This window comes from Suncus etruscus, chromosome 2, assembly GCF_024139225.1.
Source record: "Suncus etruscus isolate mSunEtr1 chromosome 2, mSunEtr1.pri.cur, whole genome shotgun sequence".
Classification (NCBI taxonomy): Eukaryota; Metazoa; Chordata; class Mammalia; order Eulipotyphla; family Soricidae; genus Suncus; species Suncus etruscus.
The window spans coordinates 108,188,861-108,212,302 of NC_064849.1; the positions used below are offsets into that span (position 1 = coordinate 108,188,861).

The 23,442-nt window shown below is 32.2% G+C and overlaps 1 protein-coding gene across 1 annotated transcript in view; it reads right to left on the reverse strand.

Annotated features, from left to right (window-relative positions):
• Positions 1-23,442, reverse strand: part of HCN1 (hyperpolarization activated cyclic nucleotide gated potassium channel 1) — a 351,288-nt gene that overhangs the window by 19,281 nt on the left and 308,565 nt on the right. The window contains exon 6 of the mRNA XM_049768369.1: positions 21,807-22,047. Within this exon, the coding sequence (XP_049624326.1) occupies positions 21,807-22,047 (241 nt within the window). The remainder of the gene's footprint in view (positions 1-21,806; positions 22,048-23,442) is intronic.

Here is a 23,442-nt window from a genome sequence, read left to right on the forward strand (position 1 = left end):
TATTAGAATATTAGTTTGAGTGTATAATTTAATAAATATGTATAGCATAATAATAAAATCCATGTATTCATTGTCCTGCTTCAATAATAACCAACTGGCAATTAAAGTTATTTTCATTCTTTCATCACTTATTTTCTTTCCTTTTTGGTTATTATTCAAGCATGGCAAAATAAAAACAAAAATAAAGTAAAATAAAACTATTTTTTCAGGACTCTAAAGAGATATGTTCTCTGAAGCCTATAATTTAGCAAAAAGTCAAAATAATGTTGAAAGCTAAAAAATCTGCGATTCATTATAATACTATATATGGAAAAAATTTCATCTTTTTAAAAGGATATTAATAGATTAATTAAATAACATAGTAAAACAAGAGATTTTGTTATTGTATACCAGTAAAATATAACTAAAAACACTTTAAGCTTACAAAATGGATATTTCAGAGTATAACTTTTATTCACTATTTTTCAGCATAATTCTCATAATTAGAAATTCCTAAAACATAGACAGAGAGATAGCATGGAGGTAGGGTGTTTGCTTTGCAAGCAGAATGATGGTGGTTCGAATCCTGGCATCCCATATGGTCCCCCAAACCTGCCAGGAGTGACTCTGAGCATAGAGTCAGGGAGTAACCCCTTGAGCACTACCAGGTGTGACCCAAAAATAAAAAGAAATAAAAAAAAAGAAAGAAAAGAAAGCAATTCCTAGAAACAGAAATATGGATGACACTTATAACTCCCAGAGGTGAAGTAAAAATGAAGGAAGAGCTGAAATGATCTCAGGGAGAAAAACAAAACAAATTCAAAGAAATAATTTATCATGTTTTCTCTCACAAAAATTGTAGGACTCGTGCTCCATGTATAAAGACTGAATGAAACTCTAGACTAGGGTTCTCATTCTATTGATGATTGTGGCTTTGATTATTCTATTGGTGTCAGATTTTTCTTCTTTTCAAAACTATTCATGTGTTTCTGGTCTCTATTAAATGTCAGTCATAAAATCTTTTGCATGAGAAACACCATACTGGTAAACTGGCAATAATGCTGATAGGACATGCTTTTGATTTTATATCTCCATAAACTTCGCTCTGAAAAATCCAAGGTGTCAATTATGCCATTGCTTTGTGCTTTTTTACATCTTTTGCATCATCTTTACAACAGAAGCTTAAAAGAATGTTATAGATATCATAGCATCTATAATTAAACTCTTTGGGACATTTGCTTTAATTATGCAATCTTTTTTTGGATAATCTTGGAACACTCAAATGAATGCTAATTACTTTGTTAATGAGAGAAAGCTATTTAAGTACATTTAGAAATGCATTTTGAAAACTCCATCCTTTTCTCTTTCTCATTCAAGTGATAGGTAACTCCAATTGGTTTACTGTTTTAATTAAACATTAACAAAAAAGAAATACCAAAGAAACCTCGACATTTAGAAACTGAAAATATGATGCCAGTACTAATAAATAATTACCAAAGTGTGGCTTTTTGTGATAAAGTTTGATCAGGATTGGCATCTCTGTTGTTTTTCACAGACACACATCATTCAGGGGTATATAAATGAAGAAATGGTATAGAATTCATTCTGGTTCATTTCATCATTTCAATATGCAGATGTTAGACTACACAGTTAACAATTGTATGATTTTCACTGATTGAAAACAGAAAGTATATTTTTTTGGCAATAGTGTTCGAAGAGGGTGTCAAGTAATAAGTGTATCACTGAAAAGATTTTTTCCAATAGATTTTTTTTACCATAGAGATATAAGTAGGTAAATGTAGCAGGCATTCAAAATCTCTTTAAGATTGTTTAGTAAATATTTAAACTACTCTGTAGCACAATGACAACACTGAACTTGTAAATTAAACAGGCTTCAAAAATTCCCTAACAAGTAGTGATATACAGAGAAAAATTACTATTGTTTATTGATTTTCTGGTAAGTTATCTGGAGTAGAAGGATGTTTTAATAGCCTGAAATAGAGGGAGTGGGGAAAGACAAACACAAAACACCTTGAAATATATTAATTTACAATGGCTTTAGAATGGGAAGGTAAGTTTGAGTTGCACAATATTGTCTTCTTTTTTAGTTTCATTGCACATTAGCAAAAATGAGTTCATTGCATAACAACAACATAGTGAAAATATTCATATAGCCAGAAAATATTAGCTAATGAGTATGAGGTATGATACTATTTTTGGATATAGTAAGAGCTCAATTTGTTTGTTGAATCAGATTTTCCTTTTTATTTTTTATTTTGGTCTTTTATTTCTATATTTATATATTTGGAGAGGGGCGCATACTTGGCAGTGGTCAGGGCTTACAATTTGGATCTGTGCCCAAGGATTAATCCTGGTATTGCCCTTGGCACTATCTGTGGTACTGGGATCAAACTAAGGTTGATCTTATATAAGGCACAAGCACATTAACTCATATATTCTATCTCTTCTGCTCCAAATTTTATTGATATTTTTATTGATCTTATTTTTGGTTCTTGGGCCATACACAGCAGAGCTCAGGGGTTACTTCTGACTTTGCACTCAGAATTTGCTACTGGCAGGCTCAGGAGACCTATGAGATGCCAGGGATAGAATCTAGGTTAGCTGGGTGCAAGGCAAACGCCCTAATGGCAGTGCTATCATTACTCCTTACTACTTCATTGATTTTTAATCAAGTTTAAGCATAGTTCATTGAAAAAAAAACTTCTTAAATTCAGGTTAAAGGTAATTTTATATCTTTTACTTCTAAAAGGATATGAATTTTGAGGAAGAATCTTTAGAGGACAAAAATTAAACATGTATTTTGATTAAGTATATGTCTGTAAGTTACTTTCATAGTATTCTACATCAGAATTTTTTCAAAGATACTATGAACTGTCTGTCAATTTTTTGCAATGCATAATCAATACAAAAATCATGATATAGAGTCTTTGCAAGTATATTATATGCCTATAATTTACACATATGATTTGCAAAATGTATAAAATAATTTGTTGATGAAAATTATTCTGTGGAAAAATAAGTAAAGTATTGTAGCATCATCTAAATTTGACCACAGAAAGTTATTTTTTCAGGATTAGAAAACACAATGTTAGGTTTCTATATCTGGTGTTTCTAATGCTGATCTTTCAATATGCTATGAGAAGTTGTGTATTCTGTACTTTCAAGACCTACTTAGTGTTAAAACATGGAAATTTCGATTCATGCCTTTCTCCCTCCATTTCTCCTTCCTTCCATCTCCACCCCCCTTCTCCTTCATTCTGTGAAAAATACATACTAATCCACTTGCAAATGTGCTCATTCTATTCCTTTTCAAAATCTTCGATTTTTGTCCTTGCTCCTAGGATAAAATCCTAATTTCCTGAAAAATAAAGAGTCAAATTTGCTCATCTCTTTCTATGTTCCATCTCCCATTCTACATGCCAAATGATCTGAAGACTGCATTGCGTATTTCCTTCAATGTCCATGTTTCCTCTATCCTCTGCTTTTATGGTTGTTACTCCTTTTATTTAGGCTGCTAATTCCACACACCTCTCCTCAATTTTTTAGCTTCTACTCAGTCTTCAGGACTCTGTTAGGTTTCACATCCTTCAGAGATTGATTTTTTGACAGCTTGCTTCATCTTAAGTTGTAAGTCTTTTATTCATTTATTTATTTTTATTTTTTTAATTTTTGGTTTTTGGGCCACACCCAGTGACGCTGAAGGTTTACTCCTGGCTATGTGCTCAGAAATGGCTTCTGGTTTGGGGACCATATGGGATGCCAGGGGAACGAACCTCGGTCCATCCTAGATCAGCAGCATGCAAGGCAAATGCCCTACCACTGTACACCGCTCGGTCCCTTCCAGTTGCAATTTTATCTTATGCTCTTACCTATGATTTAGAGAATCTGTATATATTTTTGATTTCCTACATGTTTACTTTTTTAAAAGACATGCTTATTATGAAGAGATACTAACTGCAGTAAATGTAGGGTTGCATAAAGCTTGGTGGATTATTACCTAGACACAGAGTATGAATATTTAATAGATGATTTCATTAGTTAGTGTAAGTATTTAATTTAATGAAATCCATATCATATATTAAAAGGTTTATCACACACCAATTAGGAAGATAGAGACATTGAAGAAGTAATTGATGATCCCTAGAATATTGTTTTGAATATATGTATGTAAACCATTGTGTTTGTATGGTTATGTTGACACTCCTTATTATAATATTTTATTATATTATTAAAAAACTTATAACATGTATGTGTGTATTTGTGTTTCGCTGGTTATTTTGACACCCAGTATTAAAAACATAAAACTATCCTAGGGAATAGATTTAGAAAGTGTTTTTGTTTTGTTTTGTTTTGGGGTCACACAAGCTTGCGCTTAGGGCTTACTCCTGGCTCTGTGCTCAGAAATCGCTCCTGGCAGGCTCAGAGGACCATATGAGATGCTGGGATTCGAACTGATATCCATCTTGGATGGGCTGCCTGCAAGGCAAATGCCCTCCCGCTGTGCTATCTCTCTGGCACAAGTGTTACAAAGTTTAAAACGACTCAATAGTCTTACACAGATAATTTGTTTATAAAATAGTCTATAAAAATAATAATCTGAGAACACTATTAGAGGACTAATCTAGAATTTTTTTCTCTTTTAGAAGAAAGATAGTTTAATTTTCTAAATAAGTTTTTTTTTTATTTTGATCATAATGGCTTACATATCTTTCACAGTAGTATTTAGGTACATAATACATTGAATCAGGGGAATACCTGTCACCAAATTTGTCCTCCCCCGGCCCCCGTTCCCTTTCTGCAACCATATCCCCACCATCGCTCCCCGGGCTGCTAGAGTAGGTGGTCCCCTCTTTGTCTAGCTTACTGTTAGTGATCATATAGCTGGTGTCCTCCCTTGTTTATCCCTTTATTTGAGAGGCTGAGCTAGATAAATCGAGTTATGTGGTTTTGTTTGAGGGAAAGAAATGCAATAGAATGGGGTAAAAAATAAGAAAAAAATTAAAAAAAATCAAATATGCTAAAAATGGGCGAAGTCCTTCAAGAAACTATCAACCTCAGTTTGAGAGAGGACATAAAAAAGGTGCTTGAAACATCACAACAATACAGAAAGATGTGTTTGTTCAGGAAGAGAACACTGGCTTTCCAGATGAAAATAGCTGAGAAAATCCGAAACAGACAATTAAGAGAAATGTGTGTTCAAGGGAGCACACTGGCCTGAAGAACAAGCTTATTCTGGAGTTTCTGAGCAGACTTGCTGAAGTAGTAAATATAAGGAATAAGTTTAAGATGGGCAACTGAAAATCAGAAAGAAAAGCTTATGCCATGTCAGCTGTTAAAAAATGTGTCTAGACATCAGGGCATGACATTTATCTAAGAGTTCACTGGAAATGATATATTCAGAGTCATACCAGACTTTGTCGAATTAAGAGACATTGAAAGACAGTGTCAGTCACAACATCCTATGATGTTAGTCACAACATCAGTCACAACATCTTATGATACGTTACTTAGAATTAAAGAAACTTGTAGGTTTAACTTGAATTGTTACAAAAAATGATGTTTGATGTAATTGCTTTTACACACACACACATGAGCATACCTGCACACATGAAATACTTTATTCTCTGAAACTGCTCTACAAAGTGAGAATGGTTATCCTTATTTTACAGACTAATGGGCTATGCTAAAATAATTCTATTAACCTACTTAAAGCTAAGAAGGTAGCTGGTATTAGGGCCAGCATTTGATATTCATATCTGAGGTTAACCTTGTTCCACTGTCAAACTGATATACTTTAGGCTTATTAAAACATACTCCTAAAAAAAAGACTACTTATATTGTAAATCCTTTATTTCTCAACAAATAATTTAGACACTGAGTGGTAGGAGGTCACTGTAATAATAAAAATGAATAGAAGCTAAAATAAAATATAGTTTAAGCAGGAAATGATCCAAGCATAGCTTCAAAGTGACTTAGCATCTGTGCACTGAAACACTTGTTTTAACAAGTCCAACTGTGTTTCCTAACTATGCCAATCCTTTCTTTGGCTAATGCAGAATCAGTTTATAGAATATATCAAACTGCATCCTTCTTGCTGAGAGGAGCTGAATGCTGCTTTAATTTCCCAGCCGGGAGCTGGTATTTCATCATGAACCAGGCATATCAAATTCTTGTGTAAATGGAAAGACCACAATGTAGGCCATATGGCAGTTTCTCTTTTCTGAAGAGACCTCCAAATCAAATTGTTAAGTTTCTGAACAAGTTGATGTCATAGTCATTAGTTTGGAAACAAGGCTACAAGGATTTTTTTCTTTTTTCCTCTTTCAAGTATTCTTCCCTTATTCTTATGCTCTACAAGATCGATGACTTTATTTAAAGAAAAAACATTCCAGGACATTATATATATATACATATTATATATTATATATATTTACATATATATTATATATATTAAATTTTAAGTAAAATTTTGAGAATCTTCTTTTCTATGAGAGGGGAATGCTACTTTGAAACAAATTTTTCAAGTCACTTATTGGGGTCATGTTTCACATGAGCTACATAGATTTCAGACTAAAAGGAATGTATTCCCTGGAGGTAAAAGAGACAAAATGGCAGCATAATTTTTCCCCTCTAATACAGGTTACCCTTTCCTTCAATTTGTCATCTCTCTCATAACTTTACTTGGCATTTTACTGTTGAACTTTCATAGTGTGGTTCAAAAGTAACTTCATTGATCTAAGAAATCTATACTATGATTTAATATATATATATATATATATATATATTTATATTTTTCAAGGTGTTACAAGTAGAAGAAAATCTCCTCACTCTCATGGGCCGCTTGTTTTTAAGAAGGTCATGGAAAACATTAAATTACTAAGCTGGCTAGAATAATGATAATTATTCTGAAAATGTAAGGCAAGGTAGAGCAACAGCATACATCTACAAAATGATCATCATGACCTCGTCAATATTTCAGTAGTTTTAGATGTTTCAATTCCTACTTTAATAATTTTGCTTGCTTTAATGACTACATTTTTCTCCAAGAATTTTCTTCTTGGTTGAAACATGCAGAAATTTCTAGAGCTCTGATCTCAAACAAAAGTTCTTCAAAAATATTTTATACCCTCATCTTTCACAATACTGCTTTATAACAAATTCTAGTAGAAACTCCTCCAATTACGACAATGCCTTTGGAGTTCTGATGTGAATCCTTTCTGAGAAGACAAATCCATTCCTTTAGCCACTGACAGAATCTTGCCACTGGGGATCACACTTTTCACAGAGTAATCACAGTTTTCATCTCTTCTGTCCTATCTTTTCCCTCTTGATTGCAACCCACAGAGCCATGGGCATTTGGTTTAGGCACAAGTGGGCCAATGAATACAGCAGATAAAAATAATTGGGTATTAAGCTTAGAATCTTTTTCTAAAATGTTATTATCTGGATAAAAATGAAATTTTATATCCCCAGTACCTTTTATTGGTGCTTTATTATTTATTTCTAGTCTTCTTATATCATTATAAACTTCTTACTCAGAAGCCACTAGGACTAAGGTTTATTTTTAGCTTCTCACAAAATCCTATAAACAAATAACTTAAAAACACGAAATTTCACTTGGGATAGTATTCTACTTAAAAAGCTTTACTCTTTTCATCTTTCAGTTATTAAAGGTATTTGAATTTTAGATTCTAATTTGTTTCCATGGTCCCTGAGTAAAAAAATTCAAGATTATTATCTGAAAATGAAGCCAAGACCAATTATCACTAGTTTCTCTGTCTTCACAGTTTTAGTGACAAAAGGGCTTGGCTCAAAAATGTTCCAACTAATGATGGCAGGGGTGTTAATTTTCATGTATTTTTTCCTTCCTAAAAATATAATAAAATCTCTAGTAAAATTGAGAGGGATAAGTCTACACCATACAAAAATTTGGTAATTCTGACAAATAAATTCATAAAATAGGTCTGGTAAATTAAAATAATCTATGATTTTTCATTTGCATGCTGTGATTCCTAGATCATCTATCAATACATCAATTTTCCAGCTTCTCTGGCAAATTCTTTGCTGCATAAAGCCAATATTAATTTATATGCAACTGCGGAGTAAAAACTTACAGCAACTAAAGTTTAGGAGAATGGCACACTTTCTTTTTACACAATACCAGAATTTTAAGTTAAAGGATTATAATTAAGTTTTAAATATTTTGTTGTAATATATCATGTAGTAAAGTCAAGCATGCAAAATTATTTTTTCAGAATGTACTTGCTCTGGTATTATCATTCACTTAATTTAGCTTTCCTAAAAATGTCTTCCTAAGCCTATCTTTGGAGAACAGGCATTTGAATTTCTATAATCACATTATTTTCCACTTCAATGTCTTGTCCTTCTGCACCTGATCTCATTGCAGCTCAAAGAAAAACAGTATAAGAAAGTTAATATTCACCTACATAACTTATAATTTTGATAAGCACTATATTGTCCACACAATGCATGGAAGATGTTAAGGCAACTATATGTTTAATTTAATTTAAGAAGGTAAACCTGAAGATTCAGACTGAAATGGTCAAATGGCTTAGCTCAAATCATTCTTTACTTCGAATTAAACAATAAAGCCAGAATATTCTGGTACTAATAAGGCAAGAACAATAAGAACAAACTGTTTCAGGTTTAAAATTTTCAGGAACTAGGGAATTATTTTCTACATAGCCCTTTCAATTAGGTAGACAAAAGAGGAGATACACAGAAGAGACAAAGTATTATTGTGGTACCTGTTTCCTAGCAAATTAGTAGTAATGATTAATACTAGATAAAATACTTCACATATTTTATAGTCTCTTTAGATAATCTTTTAAAAAGTATATATTTAAAGTTTCTTTTTCTCCTGACTTCTTATTATATCCAAGTGTGTGTATTAATAATATAAAAATGCTTTCAGCAGGCCAAAGAGCTAGTACAGTGGGCAGGGCATTTATCTTTCATGCAGCCAACCCTGGTCAAAGCCTGGCACCCTATTGTTTGGTCTCCTGAGCACTGTTAGAATTAATCCCTAATGCAGGTCCGGGATTAAACCCTGAGCACTGCTAGATATGTCCCAACTCACCCCCTATGCTTTTAGTATTTAAGTAGTACAGCAATTACTTTGGAATTATATTTTATTAGGAAATATTTGAAGCATATTCTAAAGTTATAAGTATCGTATAAACATGTAAAGAAGGAAAATGTGAACTTCTAGTATGCTAACTAATAAGACTTTAGGCACATATGTATTGAATTAATAAATAAATATCATGAATTCAGCTAAAATTTGAAATTTTATTACTTTTTAGAATTTGTATTTGAGAACTAGAGAGACAGTAATATAATTTAATCACTTCCTTGCATTTGTCCAAACCAGAAATCAGGACCATATATGGTCCCTTGTGTACTACCAGCAGAGATAGATTCCCTGAGCACATTCTGCGATGGCCCCCCCCAAAAAATAATTAAAAACATCGGTCCCCTACTTTTATTTTTCTTTGTTGTGAAGATGAAAGTGGTGAGGGTGAATTAGCTATTTTGGCTTTCGTACTTTATAGGGATTACATACTTACATTGTATTGCTTATGCATATTTTGGCTAGGATTGGCATGCATGTACATACCAGTTGTGGTGAACACTGAGTTTGGGGTGATATCAGGGATTAAACTCATGCTCTACTACTACATCATATGCTTATATAAATATCCTCAAACGCTGTTTCTTTAACAAGTCTTGTCTGTTTTGTTTTTATATAACCTTTTATTCATGTCTAATATGATTGTGTCTGTGTAAATATCTTAATACACTTGATAGAATAAAAATAGAGATCTTTGGAATTCTTTACTTCATTCTTTCAGGCACACACAATGCAGAAAAGGGTATTGTCACTACTTGCCATTAAAATATTAATGTGTTACTGCTGTGTTTCTTTTGCAATATATTAAAAACATCTGAAATAACTTGCGAATTCAAAATTTTCAAAGGATATCAAATTCAATGTATCTATTATATTCTATAAAATAGGTATAAAATTTAATTTAAAGTGACTACATTTTCCCCACTTCATTAAATTTTGGTTTAACTATTCCTATTTCTAACTTCACTTTCTCCTTCTAAATAAATAAAAGCATTGAGAAGTGTCTCTATGAATAATAGATAGGTCAAAAGAATCACACTTAATTGGAATAATTTTAGAATTAACAAAGTAAAATTATTTCATAATATGCTAGAAAAAATATGTGCTTATGTATGTATGTATGTTTGAAAAGCATTTCATAATACAAACTTAGGGTAAATGTATTCTGAAATGCTGTAAAATAGTCACCAAGAGCAACTACATAAAATTCTTTACTTAAGAAAAGTAATGATCTGACCCAATTACTGTTTATCTCTGCCATCCAAAGACCTTTAGGTCCTTCATTTGTAGATGAGGATAAAATAGTAAAATAGTAGATTAAATCTCAAGTAACTAAATATTATATAAAATATTTCCAAATAACCCTTTTAAGACATGTATCTTACATACATTCATAAGTTAATTTATGAAACACATAATGATACTATGTACTATAGGAATTATGTAGTTTTTTTAATCTAATATGGAGTCATATGGCACATGTGAATTTACTGATTATAATTTCCTTCCACAATAAGAATTGTTTAAAAATCAGAATTAAAAAATTAAAAAGTATGATTTTTATAGTGTATGTGCATGCATATACACATATTTACATGCACATAGTAGAAAATGGAAAGTTTTAGTATTTAATTAGTTATCTTTTGTTAAAAAATCTGCTTCTGGGACCGGCGAGGTGGTGCTAGAGGTAAGGTGTCTGCCTTGCAAGCACTAGCCAAGGAAGGACTGTGGTTCGATCCCCCGGTGTCCCATATGGTCCCCCCAAGCAGGGGCAATTTCTGAGCACTTAGCCAGGAGTAACCCCTGAGCATCAAACGAGTGTGGCTCAAAAAACCAAAAAAAAATAAAATGCTTCTAAGATTATTTCCATGCCAATCTTTCGTCATTCATTCCACATTCATATACATTTAGTGAGATTTTAATCCTCACTGGGTCAATACTAATATTAATTCAGTAGAACATACAACAATAATTAGATTATCCAGTACTGCTTCATTTCTAAAGAACAATAGATCAATAATACTATAGTGATATCTATGTATCTGCTGTTCTATACTCTACAAGCTCTACTGCCTTAATTAATTACTAGTACTAATACATAGATCTTGTGCTAGGTATTGTTTTAAGTATTTAATATTCTAAATTGATGAGGCAGAAATTATTATTTGCTTTTACAGATTTAGAAACATGGACTTAGAAAAGATTATTAACTTTTTAAAGAATAAGTTGCAACTCATGGTCCCATTCTAACAACTCCACTCTTAACAAGAACCTGTAGCCACATTTCAAAATATTCACAAAGAGTTAATCACAATCAATTTATGAATTTAAAATAGTTTTAGTTAGCTTTATCTACTACAATACGAATCATCACAAATATAGCTGGTCTCCATTTTTTCTTAGAGTGCCAGGGTCTTATCCTAGCCAATATCCCTAATAATAATATTGCATAAAAATTAATTTTTCTTCAGAAATATTATATATCTTAAGTAGACAGCAGACATTTGATATTATGCAAAAGTCAAAACAAGCAAATTCCAATAAAGAATGCACCTAAAACGCATTTTCAGTATTTTCTTAGATATGTAAGTTTGCAGAGAGTATTTACCCTAAAATATCATTTATTGATGATAATTCCAAGCTCCTAGATGTTAAGCAAGTGTCTTGGGGTCAGGCAGTATGTCCTAGGAACATAAATGACTAGAACTTAGCTCTGTTAATCCTGAACATTCATCTACGTCAAGCTGCCTCTTACTCCTGTTATAGGTTTTTCCTAAAGATAGAATTTGAAAATTGAATTTGCACAGTTGTGATATGGGAACAATTATGCTTACGCTTTTCACTCATAACCTTTTGAATTACATGTCGCGAAAAATCAATAGAGGATTTTGGTATGGTTGTATAATCTTAGCAATGAGAACTTTTATACTTGAAAGAAGAATAAAAATTTAAGGGTAAATAAAACCGAGTACAGAATTAAAAGCACAAGTAAAGGCCACATTGGAAAAAAGAGCAAGCTAGAGATTGAGTTGAAATGAGGACACAGTGAGAAACCAGCCATCTGTCCACCAACAATGATGCACATAAAGTAACCACAGGATATCATTGCCTTCCAAGTGAACCTGGTCTCCAGTGAATTCCCAAGAGCAGAAACAGTTTATCTGCAGCACTTTTCAAATAAGACCTTAACATTGTTTTAAACTTGAATGCCACATCATGACAAAGAACTAGCATCTTTCGTATGCATATCTATTCTCTTCAGGAGGATAAAAATGGGACTCTAACCTTCCAAAAATGTTAATTGATTCCAAATGTATACTTAATGCCTCTTTTCCCACAGAGAAATGGTCTTACTCCACCTTACTCCACTCTAGGCTGTTAGTGGAGAACAGAAACGATGTGAGGAGAAAATCATGCTAAAGATAAAACTGAGCCTTGTTCACTCCACAGTTCTCTGCTGTAACTGTACCTTCCCTAACTCCCTTCTTCCTTATTTTCTGTCCTAAACTCTACAGATACAACAAAATATGATGATGGTCCTTAAAGAAAGTATCATAATAGAATATTTGCACAAGTTGTATGCCAAGAACTCAAAGTACTTTACTAATGTTAGATCATTCATCATACCCAGCTGTGAAAGAAGATGAATAGATCTGCTAAAGTAGGGCAAAAGATTTCAGTCAGAAACACTCTGGAGAGGTTCTCAAAACCCAAGAAGAGGCTAGAGAGCAAAAGAGGAGCAGCAAACACAGAAACTGTTATATTTACCACTAAGTCAGATATTACCAAAGCACTAAGTTTAATGGTCAAATTCAAATTAATGACTTCTGTTAAGAATGGGAAGGAGAAACAAAGAAGAGCAGATATTGGATTTGGGACTTAACATATCTTTATATATAAAGAGACCATTTACTGGATATTTCATAATTGATTAAATGATAACCAATATTATTCAATTATAAATGGCTCTGATGTCGAATTCAATGTCACAAATGTTTAATAAAAATGACATATCAGGGGACTCTGTCAAGAGTAAATATAACAAAAGAACAATTTTTCTAGGTCTGTATTATAAAAAAACTGTTTTAGTATCATGGGTACTATCATCTTTTAAATAAATGATGCATGTAGAAAATACAGAGATGAGAGAAATTAAGAAAAAAATATATTTACTCTAAAGAAAAAGATGGTAAAACTATCAATTTAATATATCTGAAGTTGGCCTTCATTGATACTTACAACATTTTTATTTTTATAACATTCAGATATATCATTTTTGTCCATAAAATATCTGAAGATGTTTTAACTAACATTTGGCCTAAAATTTTTAATTACCACACAATAAATAATCTTCAATTTAGGGGCCGAGAGATAGCACAGCGGCGTTAGCCTTGCAAGCAGCCAATCCAGGACCTAAGGTGGTCGGTTCGAATCCCGGTGTCGCATATGGTTCCCCGTGCCTGTCAGGAGCTATTTCTGAGCAGATAGCCAGGAGTAACCCCTGAGCGCTGCCGGGTGTAGCCCCCCCCCAAAAAAAAATCTTCAATTTACTTCACTTGTCACATTTTAGACTGATCACCTATACTTTTAATAATATTTACTGATACATTGTGAATTATTGTCAGTGATGATTTTATGAATACATCATTTGAACACCAGACCTAGCACCCAAATACCAAGTTTCTCTCCCAAGAGCCCCAAAGGCCCTTCCACTCATCCCTTGCACACTTCAACAAATTCATTTCTGTTGATCACTTTTCCATTTCTGTGGCCTGTGGCCATTTGTTTTCAGGCATAAAACATTAAAAAATATTTGTATTTCCTGAAATTTCTTTAATAGCTTATAGAGTTTATCAATTAAAAAACCAGTTTTTGAATAACACAAGTAAATTCTGACTACCAGAATACAATGCAATTAAAATTTAGTAATATATATTTTAAAAGGAGAAAGAACATTTTAAACACATTAAAGTGATATATTCTAGAGTGATTCACAACCTACTGCCCTTGTTCCAATTTTTCATAATCTTTGCATAAAATTATTTTTTTCAGGAGATTTTGATGGATATTAATCTAGGAATTAATTATAGGTATACTTTTAAAAACTGTGTGAATTATTCTTATGAGAAGATTAATACTTTTTATAGAAATTTTAAGTTTAGGAATAAGTTTAGAAACTTATTTCACTAGTTTAAAGATGTAAACTACCAGTTATAAAAAAACTCTCCAATTATAAAAAACTCCAAAGATGAACATTTGTCAACAACCACAGAATTGCAAAGATATCCAGAATTGTGTTAAGGACTTTTTAATTTTTCTTCTATTATTATTGCATTCTTTTGTAAAGACATTTTAATTTTACAACACAATTGTTTGCTAATACTTAATGTTACTTTTGTAAATATCTTAGACATTAGATTTAGTCCTTTATTGTGCATTTATCTGCATTTGTTGAAACATATATAGATAGGTATTAATAAATCTTATAGTAAATTATTTAATAAATTGTCACACTGTAGTTGTTATTATATGGTACTTAGGTAGGTCAGGATGTGTAGAAAAATTTGGTAGATTTGTCTTGGTAAAACTGGATACTCGAAGCAATTATTTTATTACTCTTGTCTAAGGATAGAATTGAAAAAAAAACCACAAGCCAACAAAAATCTACTAGAAGATAAATAGCTTTATCTGCTGCAATCTCCTCTTAATAAATAAAATGGGATAATTAAGCTAATCAACTTGTGAATTTGCCATCAGCAGGTTCCTCACATCTAGAAAATCAATGACCTTTTAGATATTTTCAAAGTACAGTAGTAGAATGAATACCATATAGACTGGTAATGTTTAAGCTCTTTTAATATAATAGTGATTATGATAGAGGTTGCCTATGTTTTTTTCAAATCTGTGGCTCTAAATTAAAAATGCTGATGATAATTACGTGACCAGACTCTTTCTGAGCAATAAGTGCTCTTGTGGCACTCAATTATGTTTCTTGTGTTTGTTCTCTACTAGATTAAGAAAGATGTGTTTATTTCTAGCTTGCTTAGTTTATACATTTTCAAAAACAAATTAACATGTTTCATTTATATCAAATATAACTTACACCCAGATTTTATTATTATCTTTTACTAATTTACTTATGCAGTATTTCAAATATAAAGCCATTATTTTCTTTCTAATAGTAATTTTAAAGGCCTATTCAAAATTTCCCCTTTAAATGTACTATATTTTACATATGTAGGATTTACTAATTTCACATAACCACTAAAATGTGCAAGTATCAAATTATACAAAAATTTCTTTAACTATTCATGCTCTAAGAAAGAGATCTAGGATTGAAATTCAGGTGATTTGCTATACTTGTCAATTTGCATGTACGTCTGATCTCCTCCACAAAATGAGAGAGGAGAGAGTCAGAGAGAGTCAGAGAGAGAGAGAGAGAGAGAGAGAGAGAGAGAGAGAGAGAGAGAGAGAGAGAGAGAGAGAGAGAGAGAGAGAGAGAGTGAATGAGCAAGAGTGAGACCAACAGCAAGAGCGAGACCAACAGCAAGAGTAAGAGTGAGAGAGAGCTTCCCTATACATGGGTGTGGGGGAAAGAAACGTAATAGAATGAGGTTGGGAAGGGTCATTGGTACATTGGTGGAGGGACATGGTCTCTCTGGCTTTCGGAGGGATGTTGAATGATTTGTGCTTGAAAGTGACTAAAAGTACTGTGAATTCTAGTATCTAATTAAAATAGCTAATGATTTGTGCTTGAAAGTGACTAAAAGTACTGTGAATTCTAGTATCTAATTAAAATAGCTAATAAGAAATTCCATATAAAACACTGGGCAGAATACCAGTACTTAAAGATGAAAAATATTAGGCACTGTTAAACTTCATTTAATACTAAGTGACAGAACAGAGACAAATATGGAAAACATCTTTCTCTGGCAGACTTACTTATACTTCCTGTGCTCTAAGAAAAACTCATGGAAGAGATGTAAAAAGGAAAATGAGTAAACTGATTTGATTTAAAGATACTGCTCTAAAAACAAATGATCACTCTGAATTATATTAATGACAAAGGAATATTAATAATAAAATTAAGAAACACCCTCCCGGGCCGGGCGGTGGCGCTAAAGGTAAGGTGCCTGCCTTGCCTGCGCTAACCTTGGACGGACCGCGGTTCGATCCCCCGGTGTCCCATATGGTCCCCCAAGCCAGGAGCAACTTCTGAGCACATAGCCAGGAGTAACCCCTGAGCGTTACTGGGTGTGGCCCAAAAACCAAAAAAAAAAGAAACACCCTCCCTCTCAACTATTTCTAAAACATAAAAAGGACATGTATATCTCCTTTGTATATTTCAGATGTATTCCCTTAACATCTCTAACTCTTTTTTGAATATTCTTTTATATAGTGACAATTGTTTTTTTTTATTTGATTGTTTGTTTGCTTTTCCCCTTTGAGATCTGCTTTATAAGCAATACTGGTAGAAGAAGAGTATTTCTGTATAGAATTCATTTTTGAACCGTGTTACGGGGAATGTTGGACTTTATCCGTCGGCCACCAGATGCACCAACAATATCTTGTGGCATTGTTTCTCTTTTGCATAGGCACATTAAAATGAGAAAATAATAAATTTTTAAACAAGTTTTTATCTAATAGAGATGAGAACACAAATTTGGTAATGCAATTAGGCCTTATACTCTGAACATTGGCATAATGATTTGGCTTAGGCATCAGAAGAAAGGCATTGCCTATACACCCGTGAACAATGGCTACCATCTATGGAAACAACCACAATAACGTTACCATGATGCAAAACTCTACCAGGGAAGACCTATCACTGCTCTGGCATTGACTTACTTCAAAGAGTGCTCTCAACACCCAGTCGACTCAGCAACAATGTGATTTGCAGGGCAAATCGCTCCGCATCTAATGGTGTGCTGAAACTAGAGTATGTTCCACAGCAGCTTGACTTCGATTAAAGAAACGCATAGAATCCAGAATCTTTAAATATATGAACCTGATACCAACAACAGCTAAAGTGTGAAAAGTTTCACTGAGACCACGGAGAATGACTCGGGTTGGACAGACTGGTATGCCTGGAGCCAGAGTTGGTCTTACGCCAATACATTTCTGGGGTGAGACCTTCTTGTAATCAGGCCAAAGATTTTTTTCCCGTTTTCCCCATATTTTTCTGGGCCTATGCAAACAATGGCAATTGCCACTGTCACACTTTTACTATTTTTTTTAACCTTTATCCTTTAAGAAAAAAAAACAGTTTACTGAACTTAAAAACAAATAACTGTAGTAGAACGCCTGTCTCGAATACAGGCAGGGGATGGGAAGTGGGGTGGGGGTTTTGGGAAAGGGGAATGCTACACTGGTGAAGGGGAATGTTCTGTTTGTGACTGTAACCCAACTATAATCATGTTTGTAATCATGGTACATAAATAAAAATATATAAAAAAGAAAATAATTTATTAACAATGAAACTTTAAGTATTGAACTATTGATATAAATATAGACTTAACTAATATTTTATTATAAAATTAACTCAGTTGATATTGTGTTAATAATATAATCACTTTAATAGGTATTTTCCAACAAAAGAACATATGAAGAATGGTTTTAAAGTGTTCTTCTATTAAAGTGCCATGGCTAGGTTTGAAGAGACTATAATATATATTTTAGGTAGCAGTGAAGTACATAGTACACAAAATTCAGATTCTAGATTAATATTTCTGCTGAGTTTGAAATCTACTTTTTCTCTTTTTTTATACACAAAAGTAAGGCAAGCTTGTTAAACGTCTTTGAGATTCTTTTTCTTCATATGGTACCAATACCAATTAGTCATATGAACATTGAGTAGAAATAAAAAAAATAATCAAACTTATACACTAAATACAAAGTCAATGACAACAGAATCAATACCCATTCTACAACTAGCTATACATAGAGGGGACCACTTATACTAGTAGTTCGGGAGGCAAAAGAAAGGAATTTGGGATGCATGCTGGGAAGCCAAGTAGAGGGAGAATACCACTGGTGGTGGGAATCCCCCTGATTCAATGTCACTATGTACCTAAAATTTTACTGTGAAAGATTTGTAATTAACTTTGGTCACAATAAAATTATTAAAAATTTTCTACATACTAAAATTTTAAAATAATCGTCAATGAATTCAAGAAGGAGTCCAAGAATATCTGTATCTATAAGCAGACCTTCATTCCTATAGCGTCTAATACTTGGGTTCTTAATGTCAGTCTGCTCCTGAACTATCTTTGTAATCAAACTCTACACTCTGTCTTCCACTTATCATTCTTCTCAATAAGAAGCAAAGGACTATCCAGTTAATTCACAGGCCTAAACTATAATACCTATATTGGGTATAAGGGCAGGGAGGCATTCCTGAAATTAATTCTCTGCTTTAGTTTTCTCTAAAGTAATTCTCACCATCTTGAATTTGCAGTTTAATACATTCAGTAATTTCTAGGCTTCTTTATGAAGTTGTTTCTAAAACACAAATAAATACACACTATACTATAAACACATGAATATATGAATATAGAAAATTTGGTCTACTTTCTCACTGTGTACACCCAGAGCATATTTTATGTGAAGTTTAGCACACACTCTATTCTAGAACATTACTTGTATTTCTGTTGGTGAAATTCTGAACATAAGATGATGCATGAGATAATCTAATGTACTCTCTGAATTAACCTCCACTAGGGAAAACATCTTCAAAATAACCATTTGTAAAATATTTTCTTTGCTGATCCAGCAGAATATGAGAAAAGTGTAAATTCTGTTTCATTTAATCTCTACTATAAAAGATTTTGCTTTTCCAGGTTTCTTTGGACTAATGAGAAAATCTTTTACAAAAGTTTTTTGGGGGGATGATATTTCTTTATTCTAGATCCAATCTAGCTTTCCAGTCTTTTCTAAATGGATAAAGACAAGAAGTGTGGGAAGATGTACAATTAAAAACAAAGAATTAGACAAAAATTGCTAATGTCATAGATTCAAATAGGTAAGTCCAAGTGCATGAGAATTAACTGAAAAAAATTTAAAATTGCTTTCCTTTTCAAGTACCTGCAGATCATGATAGAGAAACTCTACTTGAAAAAGTAGTGAAAACAAAAGAGAAAAAATGTAGGTGAACAAATCTCAGAAATAGTTAATAAAAACTTAAGTTACAAGTAACTAAAATAACAGTGTGATATGTTGGTATCTGCTGCTACAGCAAACATTAAATAAAATCTAAATTCTATATAAATACACATAAGTAGGGCTGAAACAATTGCACAGTGGTTTGGTGCTTCACATACAGTTGTTCCAGATTTGGTTCTTGGCATCCCATATGGTCCTCAAAGCATCACCAAGAGTAACTCCTGAACACCACCAGAAGTAAACCCAATCCCCAGCATCGATGGATGTGGCCCCAAAGTAACAAAATAAAACAAAACAAAAACCCAAAACACAGAACAAAAAACAACTGTTGAGAAATAAACCCTCACACTAATCTTATTTTTATCAAGTTTTTATAATTTGGTATTTTCAATTACCACTAAAAATTACAAAGGTAGATTGGAAAAGCACTTGCCTTACACATGGCTGGCTTAGGTTGAATCCACATATAGTCCTCCAATCAGTACTAGGATTGAACAGGTATAGACCACCCCCTGCCCACCCAAATAAAATTCACAATAAAAAATGAGTTTTTAAAAAAATAAGTTCTAAAATAAAAGATTGCATGATATAAACTTTGTAGCTGATAAATGAATAATTCTGTGATATATAATGAAACACTATTCAGCCTTAAGTAGTGAAGATCTTCTGATGAATATAATAATCAATCTGATAAATCTGAAAAACATTATACTAAGTAAAATATAAGAAGGTCAATTCTTTATGCTTTCATTTATGTGAGGTATCTGGAGTGATCAGAACGAATAAAGAGATTACAACAGTGACTTCTGGAAGCAGGAAGAAATGGAGAAGTTGGAAAATGCTATTTTGTGAGTAGAGAGATATTGTTTTACAAATTAAAAGGATTCTAGAAATGGTGATAATGACAGTATATTATGAATATAGTTAATGTCAATAAATTATATACTTAAGTTATTAAGATTGCAAACTATGTTTGTGCATTTTGTCCCAATTAAAAACTATTAAATTTTACAAATGCATATATTATAATTTTTAAATGTATATCATGTAAGGAAAGCAAGTGTAGCTATATTGGTTTCTGACAAAGAATTTTTCAAAAAATAAAACTTACCATGGATGAGGCTTATTATGTAATGATAAATGGGTCAAATCCTCAAGTACATATGACAATTCTAAGTATATATGTACAAAATCATAAAATGTGAAAATATAAAAAAATGGACAGAATATTTAAGAGACAAATTCATTATTATAATTGGAAGCCTCAACACTCCCTTTAATCAGTTGTTGAAATTGGCTGAAAATCAGCAAGTAGATAGCTGATTGAAATAGCACTATAAATAAGTTGTATATAAATGACATTTATAGAATGTGCCACTCAGTACTAGTATATCATATATTCTCCTGAATGTCATATTAAGGCTTCACCAATATCCATAGCTACATACTAAAATTAAACAAATATGAAATAGTGATAACCAAACAAAATAAATTCCTTAAAAATATTGGACTAAAATTAGAACCTGACAATAAAAATACCACTGAGAAATTTATAATATTTAAAATACTTCAAATACCATATGGTTTAAAAAATAAATAGCAAGAAAATTGAAGAATTATTTCACATTAAAGAAAATTCAAGTATGAGTCAAATTTGTGGGCAGTAAGAAGAACAATACTAAAGTGAAAATTATGGCAAATAGTGTAAAATACATATAATAGGAAAATTCAGATAGTAAAGTAATTATGCTTTTAACTTAACAACTCCTGGAAAATATGAGCAATTTAAATTTGAAGCTAGCAGAAGAAAATAATAATAATAGTGGTTATTAGTAAAATTAAAAACCAGGAAATAGAGAAACTCAATTTAAAACAATAGATTTTTAAAATAGATTTAAGTATTTTTTTCTTAGAAATTCTAACCAAAAAGAATGACATTCAAAGTTGTACATTTATTCTTTGGGTCACATCTGATGGATATCTCAGTGTTTACTCCTGGCTTTTTTACTCAAGGATCATTCCTGGGAGGGTTTGGGTGAAGTAAAACCCAGAATTAAGTCTGGGGATTAAACCTGGGTTGCCACCTACATGGCAAGTGATCTACTCACTATAATCTCTTTCCAGGGCATTTTGTGTAAACTGGAAAACATGCTAGAGGTGGTAAACCAACAAAATAAATGATATTTGGTTTCTGACCACTTTAGAACTTTTGTGTGAAAAAATTATATTCTATCTAGTTTAATTCTTGCTATTTGTTTACAGCTTGAGGATGAAATATCATACGACTAACATGAACTATTCATGTGTCAATATATGTGAACCGAACATGTGACACTGCAATATGAAAACTTGACATTTTGATACATATCAGAATTCAAATAGTAGTCTGTCTTCAAAACCAACAAATCAACAGTCTGATAGAACTAAGTACAAAGATACATATCCCAAGCAATTCAGACTTTGTCTCAGTTGTATTTTTACTTTTACTGACCTCCAAAGTATGATCCATCTGTCAGTTTCATTTCTTTACTGGATTTTGTGATGACACCAGCAACACCATGTTGAATGAAATACATTTTTTTACCCACAGCTCCTTCTCGTATGATATAATCTCCAGGTTGAAACACTTCAAATCTCAACTTGCTCAACATGGCAGTCACAAAATTAGGGTCTGCATTAGCAAAAAGAGGCATAGTAGCCACTAGTTTCCGACAGTTGAAGTTGACTATTTCCTAAAAATAGAAATAATAAACAAAATTTATTAATAAGCAAAGATACTATTTAAATTCATAAGTAAAATACATGAATTATAATAATCTTTATTTCTTCACAGCCAAAAATTATGTTTTTGTTTGTGTTGAAATTTTATATACCCAGAAGCTAAAACATATTATTTTAAAGACATGAGAAATATTTAGTGTTTTTGTTTGATTTTTTTGTTTGTCTGGGAACCAAATTGTCATTGCTCAGGTCTCACTCACTTATTTGTGCTCAAGGATCAACTCCTGGGAGGTGGAAGTGCGTTAGAGATAGGGATTAAACCTGGGTTGGCTGTGTTCAACGCAAGCATAATGACATTAATTTTCTATATTTCATTGTGCTAAACTTTTACTTGCATCTACTGATTGAAATTCTGAAACAAAAATCCAGCTGCAGACAAGAAAAATTTTATACTTTATTATTTCATATGTCACTCTCACTGAAGGACAATAGATAATTTCCAGAGTGAAAAAGAAAAAAAAGACTTTAATTCTAATTTATCATTATGAATTTGCATTATTACTGAACTAGATCAGAAAATATGTTTAATTTGGAGGTTCTAGACCAAAGGAATTTTCTATTTACTCCCCCTGAATTGTTTGTTTTATTTCTGGGCTCAGGCAAATTCTAAATTAGATCTACCTATATTTTTATTTTATTCTATAGATTGGAGTCCAAGTTTGACCTGATGATTGACCTCTCTGGACCAAAATAGAGATATGGGACCATCCTATTTTTTAAAGCATTTTTACATTTTATTTCTTTATTTTTTAAATAACTTTTATTGTGATCAAAGTGAATAACAAATCTTTCTCAGTAATATTTAAGATACATAATGACAATGAATCAGGGCCATTCTCACCACCAGGTTTGTCAACCCTCTACCCGTTTCCCCAGCACGTGTCCCATTTCTGCCTCCTTTGCCACATGGAGTGCTAGTGTATCTGTTCCCTTCTGTGTATAGCTTCTTGTAGGTAAGGTATAGATTCTGTTGTTGATTTTGGGTTTAGTGTTTGAGTCTGATCATTTTTTATTTCCACTCATTGTTCAGATGACTGTTTGGTCCTGGTATCATTAATTTTTATTTCCCTCCTAATTCATGAGGCAGAACAAGATGATTCAAGTTGTGTGGTTCTGTTGGAAGAACCACAAAAAGGACAAAAAGTGAAGAAAAACATAACAAAAAAACAATAAAAAACAATAAAGAAATAATAAAAAAGGGGAATAACTACCAAAATAAAAGCACCCAACAACAACAAAATCACCAAATAATAAATACAAGAATAAAAAAAGAAAGAAAAGAAGAGAAAAGAAAAAATAAAAAGAAAAAAAGAAAAATAAACAAAGGAAGAAGTGCTGGTGTCACA